Here is a 10,921-nt window from a genome sequence, read left to right as displayed (position 1 = left end):
TGTGTGTGTGTGTGTGTGTGTGTGTGTGTGTGTGTGTGTGTACGTGTACGTGTACGCTCACAAGTTTGTGCTCTTTGAAATTGATCTCCCCAGGAGCTCACATTTCTAGGTACATGTTTACTCTACTCTTGGTATTTTCTCTCACCGTACCCCCTCCTCTGTCTCGCTGTGCAGGAGGCAGTGCGCAAAGCCCAGGAGGAGCTGGCCAACCAGAAGGAAGTGATCATGGCTCAGGACAAAGAGCTCAAGGTGATTGCACATGTTTTTGGTGATTGCTCCTTTTTATTTTTTAAAAGGGCAGTTTGTAGGATTTGCCGTCAAACTGAACAGCCCTCCGCTCTGCGGTAACGTCAGCCTCTGAGTGCAAAACCACGGTACCGACTGTTCGCCACTTCTCGGAGGCCATGCTTACCATAATAACCGTACTATAGGAGCAACAGAAGTCTGACGTGTCAGACAACTGCTGTGACATGAAAACGCTAAAAGGCCAGTGTTTGGTTTGTCCATTCTAGGCTACTGAAGAAACATGGTGGACTCTGCTCCCTTTGTAGAGGTGAAGGGCTCATTCTAAGCTAACGCGAACACAACGATTCTTAGTTTCATGTGATAATAAACGGATGAAGACATAGTTGTGAATATTATATTCTATTTCTGCTAATAGATCCTCCCAAAATGCTCCACACTGTTCCTTTTTAATGTTGTGGTTTTTTTATCTCCTAATTTAGAAGCTTCTAGTAACTCTTTGACTTTCCTCTTTGTCTATTGCACTTTCTTAATTGTCTAGTGCTGACTTATTTTACAGCTTGGAATTTTAGGATATGACTAATTGTTTGATATTTGTTTTATTAAACTGAATGTTCCAGGGTAAGAGCACAGAGGCCAATAAGATAAGAGAGCAGAACAACGAAGTCCAGCTGAAGATCAAGGAGCTGGAACACAACATTAGTAAGCACCGCAAAGACAGCCAGGAAGCTGCTGACAAGGTACACACACACACTCACACACACTCAGTCCTCTACTTAAGTAGTGTAACTCTGTGATCTCTAAGGTCTCTGATAGTTTCATCTGTCTTCATGATCAGTGTCCTCTAAACACTCTCCATCTCTCCCCCTCGTCATAACGTTGGTCCTCCAGGTGTCTCGGATGCTGGAGGAACATGACTGGATCAGGTCGGAGCGCCAGTTCTTCGGCCAGCCCAACACCTCGTACGACTTTAAGACCAACAACCCCCGCGAGGCCGGTCAGCGGCTGAAGAAGCTGGAGGAGACCACCAGCAAGCTGGAGAGGAACGTCAACAAGAGGGCCATGAACATGCTGAACGAGGCCGAGGAGAGGGTGAGGACAGAGTAGCGAGAGAGTGTGTCAGCGAATGCAAAAAAAAAAAAGCTTTGAAAGACTCTACGTTTATCCCACACAACTGTCTTCCCTCCTGCAGTACAACGACCTGATGAAGAAGAAGAGGATCGTGGAGAACGACAAAGCCAAAATCTTGCAGACCATCACAGAGCTGGACCAGAAGAAGAATGAGGCTCTGAACGTGGCGTGGCAGAAGGTCTGCTCTCTCTCCCAGCATTATTTCCATTTGTGGCTCACTTTCATCTCACATTGGGCTCTGTACACTGAGAAACAATACACACAGCACTGCCAGTTTATTAGGTACTCTGTCTCATGGATTCGGACCTCACTGTAATTCCTGTTACGTTTCCTTCCCTTCTATTATTTCCCTTCCTCTACAGGTAAACAAGGACTTTGGCTCTATTTTCTCCACTCTGCTGCCAGGGGCCACTGCTAAGCTGGCTCCCCAACAGGGCTATGGTGTCCTGGAAGGTCTCGAGTTCAAGGTGGCCTTGGGCAGCACCTGGAAGGAGAACCTCACCGAGCTCAGCGGTGGGCAAAGGTCAGCAAAAACAACACTTCTATGGCCATCGCCATTGTTTTGTCTATTTTTAGCAGCATGGGTGTAACGGTTTCCATGGACGATGAATGAAGTCCGTCCCCCGTATTGAGCGTCCTCTTTGCGTCTGTGTGTTCAGATCACTGGTGGCCTTGTCGCTCATCTTGGCCATGCTGCTGTTCAAACCAGCTCCCATCTACATCCTGGACGAGGTGGACGCGGCCCTGGATCTCTCGCACACGCAGAACATCGGACAGATGCTGCGCACACATTTCAGACACTCCCAGGTATGCAGGCGTTCTGATAACCTCACGTAGACTAGTGCGGCCATGAATTCTTAGTTCCGGGTGCATCAAAGAGCAATACATGCACACGAGTGACCTTCCTAAATTTTCTCTCTCCCTGCAGTTCGTGGTGGTGTCCCTGAAGGACGGCATGTTCACCAACGCCAACGTCCTGTACAAGACCAAGTTCGTCGACGGCATGTCCACGGTGTCGCGGACGGCGCTCAGCCAGAGTGACGCCAACCTCCCGCAGAAAGGCCAGGACAAGGCTCGTCAGAAGGACAAGAGGAACAAACTGCTCATCAGCTAATCGCTGCACAGCCACATTCTAAATGTGCTCTGGCAGCTCAACTTCTGGCAATCAATTGTGTATACATTTCCTCTGTCGTTAGCCTTTGCTCTTTTCTAATAGTTTATATGGCACGTGTTTGTTCAGCAAGTGTGGACTTTCTTCACATCTTTGTGTATTTTAAACCTTTTCAACTGTAAATGTCTTTTTTTTTTTTTTTTCTAAAGTGTCCTTGTTTATTCTGTCTCTTTTCCAGTCCGTGTTCATGCTCTTCTGCCATACATTGTCAGTTTGATATGCAGCTATGCAACGTGTCCATATGTTTTAGTAAATAAAGCAGGTTAAATATACATACTTTGTACTTTGATTGGATGAAACTAAAAAACCAAAACCTGCAGTGTTGGACACTAGAGTGGTCAGACAATTTATCTTTATTCACGTTACAAAAATCTTCAGGCCACACTATTTGGTTGCCGAGTTGCAATTTTACAGTTACATTTCATAGACTTTATTAGCAAACAAATAACACTTACTGCCAAGATGATAGTCACTATTTAACCGGATTGTTTGAACATCAAATGTACCAGATTATTGCATACAGTAATACACCAACCATAAAAATAACTTCATATTTTTGAGTTTGAGTGACCATAACCCTCTAGGAATGTTTGCTTGTCTTCCTTAAAAATACAAGTTCTGGAGGATTGTTTGCTTTGGTTCATGTCAAATGCATCAGTTACAGCTGGGTCTTGTACTAAGTCACATGATATTTGATTGGCTGTTAGATGAACCTCACCAGAATGTACAACTAGATAATGCAGCTGAGATGTAAGCATTTATTTACCCGAGATGAATAACTTAACATGCGGCTAGAGTGCATGATGTTTTTTCTGACCGTCAACCATGCAAGTTCAACCTTTCGTTATTGTTTGGGTTTGTACCCAACGAATACATGTCTCATCAATATGTGTGACCATGAGTTTGAATTGCTGAGAACTCAACACCATCTTGTTTGTTTGATTTTAAAAACCATCATTCCTTATTAGGACAAAAAGAAAGTCACTTGTCAAAATTGTCACGGTAGTTTTATTTTATCATCGGGGTAGTTTTATTTTATCATCGGGGACAAATTCAAACAACTGTAGCATCACTTTCAACTGAACAGGTTTTTTAAATTTTTTTTTTATTGTTTATTCCTTTCTCAAGAGCGTACTCAATTTGCTGTAGTCTTGCTCATTCACCTCAAACAGGAGACAGAGAAACCTCAGCACTTTCACCACTGCTCAGCAGCGGTGGTGAAACAGTGAGGAACGCCCTGCTGCTGTTCTGATATTTGATGAGTAGGCAAACCCACAACAGTAGTAAAAGTCCCCATTTTGGGGCTCTAGATATACAGTGTCCACAAACCCAACACATTGGTTTATATAGCATTTATTTTCATTATGTTACCATCCATTTAAAGGATCAAAATAAAAATTAACACATTACAATAACAGCCTCGCCCTCCACCACTTCGTCACTGCGAGTTGTGTTACTGTAGTCTCTTCAAGCTTCGTCAGCCGCTAAACATGAAATCAGCGTGTGTGTGTGTGTGTCAGCTTGCGTAATATGGATAAGTAATGCAGTGACTTGAGAGATTTGTGAATATCCGTTTAAGAGAAGATAACTGAATCAAAGACCTCAGACTGAGGAGTGTGTGATGCGTTTCGTTCGACTAATAAAGAAGTAAAAGAAAAAGTTGATGCTCCATTTGGTTGTATTCTGTGTTTATGACTGCATGTATCTGGCTGGCTTGGTGAGCTCTATATGTGTGTGTGTGTGTTCAGGGTTGGCTCTGGATGTGTCTGCGTAGCTCCTGGGCCTTATCCCTCAGGTCCGGCCTGCTGTCGGTCTGCAGCGTTGATAGCGAGCGCTGCAGCTGCTCCCGGCTCTTCACGGACATGCAGTCCCACTGTTCGCTCTCTGTTAACACCACAGGCAGGGGAACAGTTCGTCAGTGACGGATGGATCAAAGTAGAGCATACACATGTTCATTATTTATATGCGCGTGTTGGAGCGTGTCACATTCACGCTCGCTCTGGTCAGAGGGATATGCCCCCAGAAACCCTTACCTCCAGTTCTCTTTACGATCACATCCACAACCGACAAGGCCTCCGTCCTCACAGTCGAGTAGCTTTTGTTTTCTGGATAGGAGAACAAACATGGTGATAATGTGTCGGCGTACGATACTAGAATACTACACTGACATTGTGAGGCTCTTACCTAAAGGGTGAGTGAGAGCGCCGCAGGTCTCTGCGAGGATCTGAGACAATGCGTCAAAGTCTTCACCGCCCTTCTCGAGCAGCAACAACCTACGGAGAAAAACATCACACGCACGGAGTCAACATAACCGATTAGCATGACTGATAGACTCAGGGTTTAGGACACGTTTGTCTGGATTGGCCCTTACCCCTTGAAGTACGCCTTCATGGACTGGAGAACGGCGAGCTGCACTTTCCAGGTGCTTAGCTTGAGCTTCTCACACATCAGACTGCACACCGCCGCCTGGAAGCGAGCTACAGACAGACAGAGTTCACAACATTGTCTAACTACGTTAGGACACCTTGAAAATCCCACTAGCTCGTCAGTGCAGTACATGAGGACCACAACAAATCGGAGTCAAAAGTCCAGATGTGCGTTTGTTTAAAAAAAAAAGTAAATGAAAATGATTTGAAGCCTCAAACCCTGCTGCATAATGTGTGTGAATGTTAATAAGTGTCTGGGATTCATATTTTTCACAACGTATGAACAAGTCTACAGCTTGATTAGGTTACGGGTTTATTGACTTCCCTGAAGCAGTCATCTGGTGGTCCAGTGGTGTGTGTGTGTCTTACTCTGAGTCTGCTGGTTTCTGGGCCAAGCCTTTCCAAGAGTCTCAAAAGCACAGAGCAGGGCTTCCGTCTGCAGCTCCTTCTCCTTCGAGTCCTTATCGTCATCCCCCTCCCGCAACCTGTGTGCCGCGCCGCCGCTCTGTGGGCAGTTCTGTTGGGGACATCGGTCAGATAGAGTGAACACAGTTCAAACAGGTGTCTCAATGATGTCTGCCGATATGGCAAACGAGCGGTATCAGATGAGTAGACGGGATTTAAACCTTCTTGATCAGGGGGAAGAGGATCTCCGCCATGTCGCTGAACCGGTCCTCCTGGCTGCTCTGGAGCACGTCTCCGGCGCAGCGCACAGCGGCCATTTTGTACACCAGACTCTCCTTGCGGCATTCCTTGAACACGAGCTCCAGCACCTCGGAGACGCTGGGTTGGCCCACGCACGGCTTCTTCAGCTCCGCACTAAGAGCCGGAGGAACAACGGAAGCAATTAAAACTCTGGTAAATGAATGTTGTCCTTCAAATAAGACTGGCATTAGTGGGTAAAATAAACAGCTCTGCAAGGACTCTCACCTGCATTTCGAGACGACGGATCCAATGGCTTTCAGTAGCTCCTCCTGAAACAATAAAACAAAGATATAAAAAAAAATGTATTTTGTGACAACTATCTCCTCCTCGCTGTTGTTCAGCCGCTACCTTGCCCGCCCATGTGCGTCCGGACAGCCCCTGCATCAAAGCCGTTAGCACCATGCCGAGGTGCGGCGCCACCAACGAGCCCGTCTGTTCCTTGGCAACGGTTGCCATGGCAGCTGCACCCTGAGCCTTCATCTTCCAGGACTGGGACTGCAGGGCCTTCTGCGTGATGGCGATCAGCTCTGTCATGTAGAGTCTGATGCCCCCGAAGCTTCCTGGAGTCAAAGAGAAGTTCAGAGAATAGAAGCTAATACGTAGAGATTAGAGTTTTTTTCTATATCCACGTAGTCTGTCATTTATCTGTTTACATATGTAATTGGTTCTCACCCGGGACGTTGTCCTGCCACACCTCAGCCCACAGCGTGGCATCGTGGGCCTCTCCTTTCTCCTCATCGGGACCCGGCGCCTGATGCATTCCCAGGAAGGCCAGCGGCAGAGCCACCCCCGCGTTGCCCTTCAGCACGTCGGGGCTGTAGTGGCTGATGGCGTGCACGGTCAACACGCATGATGACTTGTACACCGGCTCTGGGAGTCAGAGAGAGAAGAGAGTCGAGGAGAAGAAGAAGAGAGCGGGTGTCCCAAAGGTGCCGTTGGGTTTAATGCACAAACAGAATCATTATATCGAGGACAAATCGACTTCTCTGCCGCCTCACCTTCCTTCTCCAGGTACCAGCCGTTGAGCTTCAGTAGTAGTTTCTCTACGCTGCTGTCTTTTGCTGTCTGATGGGGGGGGGGGAAACAAGTGCAACCAGCTATGCTTACTAAGTCACTGAGAACGAGCCATGCTGTAATTATTAGAATAAAAATGCTTGAGCAGGAGTGGTGCTTACCCTGACTAGGTGTCCCAAAGCAAAGGCAAACGCTTTCTGTACGACAGTGCTCCTGTCATGGATGCCATTCAGCAGGGCACTCATCAGCTTACCTGGAAACAACGACAACAATATCTTTATCGTCAGTTCGCTCGCATTAAACATTAAAAAACACATTCCAGGAAGAGATGAGCTTCGTCTACCCGAGTATGTGGTGAGGTCCTGGGGGCACTGCACTGCGAGTGAGACGATGACACTGGCACAGCCTCCCTGTGCCGAAAAACAGAGAGACGAGCATAAACACGCCGACTCGACACGCTGCATCTTTACATACGTACGGGAGGCAAGGAGCCGACATTCAAGACACAGCTTGGATTTAAAAAAAAGAATCAAAGCATCAACCACTTGCACAAAATCTAGGAATTAGAGACTACATAGGTGTGTGTGTGTGTGTACCTTGGTGCCCAAGCCGACTCCACTCTTGAGCAGCTCACAGAGCCGGGGGACCAGCTCTCCCAGCACGGAGACGTCCAGGTGCTGCAGACACTGAGCACAGGGACACACACAAGACGGATCCTCACTAAACAGATCGCATCGGCTTTTGTCACATTTTGTCAAATTAATCCGGATGTTTTGTTTCATACCATGTTAACGGTCTCCATCATCGGAGAGGACTTGGCCGCACTCAGCCTGGCAGCGTCCATGGCACTCTAGAGAAGTGATTCAAGAAAGAAATATTTTTAAAAAAAAATAAATAAATAAAAAAAAAAAAAAACGTACAGGCTCCGGTTGCCAGACTTTGGGGTGGAGATGCGGCGGACAACTGAGGGTACCTTCTCCTGCTCTGTGGCTCTGAGGCTGAGGTAGTTGAGGACCTGAGGCTCCAGGGTGCTGAGGGCCTCCAGCAGGGCCGGGATCAGCCGGGAGGCGTGAGGCTTTAGTCTGGCGCCCGCCGTCTTACTGACCTTCACCAGGGTCTGGATGCTGGCAGGGAATTTAATTGATTAGTTCAGGGACAACAAGGCACGAGCTACAACCTGGTCAACGTGGCGACTGAAACAAAAAGAGCCACACTGCTCAACGTCAAAACATTGTCACCCAGTTTGCCATCTACCGCGCACTTCTAAAATGTCAGACATGCAGCATGAGCTGCATCATAACTAGCACCTTCAGATCGAGGTCAGAGCCCCCGTATGGAGGGTAGACGGTACCTTAGCGAGCGGACCTCCGACACATTGCTGACAATGCCTTTTTCCAGCAGGGTGGGCAGCAGCACCGCCACGGTCCTCTGGGCTGCAGAGCCCGTAGACTCGCACATACGAGTACACACCTGGACAGACGGGTGACACGAGACACTTGTACCGTGAACACGCAAACAACCACAGAGGCCGCTGTTGGGACCAACAGTTTTACCTTGCTGAGCGTCTTCAGCGTCAGGTCTGCTGCTTTCCTCACAGACTCCTGAAATGCAAGACGACACGGTCAGAAACGCGTTACAAAATAACGCAATACTTATTGTAGTTATTCTGCTGTGCGTGTGTAATGTCTGCCCTACATGACAGTCTCATAGGATTCATCATCTCGTGTGTCCATCCACACAATGTGTCAGAGCTATCCGCTGCTCTTGGATCATTTCCCGCTCACCTTGATGTCATCGAGGACTCTGAACAGCGTCTCCCACATTTCTGCCAGGTGATCGATGAGGTCGTCAGCCTGGCGGCCGCGAATCAGGTCGTTGAGGGCGAGGCAGCTGGAGGGGAAATCAATCCATCAGAAGCAGATCTATCATCTGACTTTTACATCACAGCGAAGGCTTCTTTACCGTAGGACTACAATATCTAAATACTGTATATAAAAAAATAAAACCTAGATAGAAACTAGAACATGCATTTTGGAGTATTTTATCTTTTCAGTCAATGACTAAGCTAAATAGAAATGAATTTAAATAGAAAAGTACTCCTACTAATGTTTAGTGTGTGTGTAGTTACTGTACCTAGACTCGCGGACTCTCCAGGTGGTACTGGTCAGGTTGGAAATCACATCCTGCAGGATCTCCTTCAGATACTTATCCACCTGAAAGGCACCAGAACAAACCAGCATGCTCGCGTTACTTCTAACGATGTTATTTTATATCTAATTTCACACCCGTTTGTTTTCTATGTTTTTTTTGTATGTCGCACAAGACCGAGCTCCTACCAGGGTCTTGTCAGTGACCAAGGCGTCCCAGATGCTGGTCATGGCCTGACGAATGCTCAGGTTGGGGTCAAACTGGTAGCGGTACAGGCGGGGCACGATCTGGGGCAGGAAGGGGGCCAGCTGCTCCCCGGCCTTGGATGCGATCATGTTGAAACCAAAAGCTGCCCCCTGGAAGGAGGAGAGGTCAGGGGGAAGGAAGGGTGAGACGGGCCCAGATAGTCAAGAGAAGGGGCACATGTGGCAGAGGGGAAATTGACTTGGCGACGACGATGCGCGGATGCGATACCTTGCGGGAGTTCCACATGGCATGATGATTGGCCAGGTTCATGAACTTGTAGACGAGATCCGGTTGGTTCAGGTCGCTGGCCAGCGAGCAGAGCTCCTTGTATGTGGTCAGGCCGTGACTGTCCATGAGAGAGGAAGGTCAGTGTGTGCACACAAAGCATTTCCACTACATTTGGGAAGGGCAGAAATGTCTAACAGTGGGGACATCAGACTTACCCGTCAGGTGTTTTCCCCAAACCTTCTCCTTGGAACACCTCTGTATCTTCTGAAACGGCGTGTTTCACTCTGTTCGCAAAGACAAACAAGAATTTAACAATATCTGTATGAACACTGAGAATGTTTCAACCTTATCCCCCCCCCCCTCTGCAGAAAGGACGCTACAGCCTCCCATGCCTCTTTCTACTGTTTCACTCTGTCCTCCTTTACTCAACCATCCACTCGCCTTTTGCCAGTCATCAGTGTTTCCACCAGAGTAGACACCAGCTCTTGCTGGTCCGCCTCTCCTCCCATCTCATAGACCAGGCCCAGGCCTTTAGACGCCACATCCTGACTCAACTCTACGTGAAAGGAGAGGGCGAGCAAGGGGGGCGATGGTTAGTTTTGTAATGTTGTACATTTAAAAAGCATGAGCTGGTGTGAAGTAATAACGGAGTCAGATTAGACTCAAGTCTCTTCTTACCATCAGGGTCCGAGAGGACAGAGATGAACGCCACCTGAATCTCCTTCAAATGGGACTGGAAGAGTCAAGGCAAAAGTTTGTATTACGGGTTTGATGTATGTACAAGTCTATGTTCTTTTATTCTTTGCGACAAAACAAAATGTAGCCTTCAAGCTCTGATGAGTTCTTTCTCATTAGGAGAAAAAGGCATTAGTGTATTTTCTACAGCTAAATGCACGCGTGGCGTGCAAAGGTCTTAACTCCAGATCTCACTCACCAAAAATAGGACAAAGCATAATTAAGTATTACACAAATAGTTTTGTAATATTTAAAATCACAAACTCTTCTTAACTCAAGTCGCTATGTGAGGCTTTGCATAAACAGTTGCTGCCTAAGTGTTCCCTCTCTTGGTAACTGTGACCCCGTGCCTCTTCACTTTCAGAAGTGTACAGTTGTACCAGACGCTCACCGTGATCTCCTTGTGTTGGCTGAGTTTCTTCACCAGAGACAGCAGCCATATGCAGGCGGCCTGTCGGACATGAGGGTTCTGGCTGGGTATGTACCTGGCCAGGACGGACGCGAGGACAAACGGAACCACGTCGTTATTTTTCACATCTAACAGAAAAAGGAAGAGAGTGGAAACATTTTTAAAGGGAGAAAAAGATATACTTGTTTTGTTGAAGGGGCATTCGAGGTGTTGATAAAGAAACATCAATACAATTAATACTCGGGTTAATCAAATTTGTCACATATCCGATAACTAGCAATGCAGAATTGCTAGACAGATAATTTGTCTTTCATCATTATGCATTTCACCGCGACAACCGCTGTCAGTGTGCAAGAGACCGCTTGACGACTGTGATCACTTTAATAATAGCAACGTGAAGATACTGGACAACCAAAATCAATCAAATGGGAACACAGCTTGAGAAATGACCTAATTCCCGAATCA

At 47.2% G+C, this 10,921-nt stretch overlaps 2 protein-coding genes across 2 annotated transcripts; one reads left to right on the top strand and one right to left on the bottom strand.

The window, feature by feature from the left end:
- Nucleotides 1–174: 174 nt before the first annotated feature.
- On the top strand, nucleotides 175–4,186 carry LOC116377656 (structural maintenance of chromosomes protein 2-like; the record flags this gene model as incomplete). The annotated part of the gene is made up of 7 exons (XM_031839342.1): nucleotides 175–249; nucleotides 864–983; nucleotides 1,135–1,335; nucleotides 1,436–1,552; nucleotides 1,737–1,897; nucleotides 2,034–2,181; nucleotides 2,303–4,186. Coding segments are annotated over 7 exons (1,008 nt in total), but the record flags the coding sequence as incomplete, so codon positions are not given.
- Nucleotides 3,531–10,911, bottom strand: LOC116377657 (proteasome adapter and scaffold protein ECM29-like). The gene is made up of 25 exons (XM_031839343.1): nucleotides 10,439–10,911; nucleotides 9,991–10,045; nucleotides 9,754–9,868; nucleotides 9,528–9,596; nucleotides 9,313–9,430; nucleotides 9,027–9,194; nucleotides 8,824–8,903; nucleotides 8,475–8,580; nucleotides 8,244–8,291; nucleotides 8,042–8,160; nucleotides 7,664–7,814; nucleotides 7,475–7,540; nucleotides 7,287–7,376; nucleotides 7,034–7,100; nucleotides 6,852–6,943; nucleotides 6,675–6,741; nucleotides 6,349–6,546; nucleotides 6,025–6,236; nucleotides 5,902–5,945; nucleotides 5,598–5,790; nucleotides 5,341–5,488; nucleotides 4,917–5,022; nucleotides 4,730–4,818; nucleotides 4,579–4,650; nucleotides 3,531–4,429 (listed from the first exon to the last, which is right to left on the bottom strand). The coding sequence occupies exons 1-25, from the start codon at nucleotides 10,679–10,681 to the stop codon at nucleotides 4,290–4,292; spliced, it is 2,856 nt and encodes a 951-aa protein (XP_031695203.1). The 5' UTR covers nucleotides 10,682–10,911; the 3' UTR covers nucleotides 3,531–4,289.
- Nucleotides 10,912–10,921: the final 10 nt, after the last annotated feature.

The sequence above is a fragment of the Anarrhichthys ocellatus genome, unplaced genomic scaffold (assembly GCF_004355925.1).
Source record: "Anarrhichthys ocellatus isolate YVR2014 unplaced genomic scaffold, GSC_Weel_1.0 scaffold1509, whole genome shotgun sequence".
In the NCBI taxonomy this organism is placed as follows: domain Eukaryota; kingdom Metazoa; phylum Chordata; class Actinopteri; order Perciformes; family Anarhichadidae; genus Anarrhichthys; species Anarrhichthys ocellatus.
The sequence above is the reverse complement of the archived record's forward strand: the minus strand, read 5'-3'. Positions and strand labels throughout refer to the sequence as shown.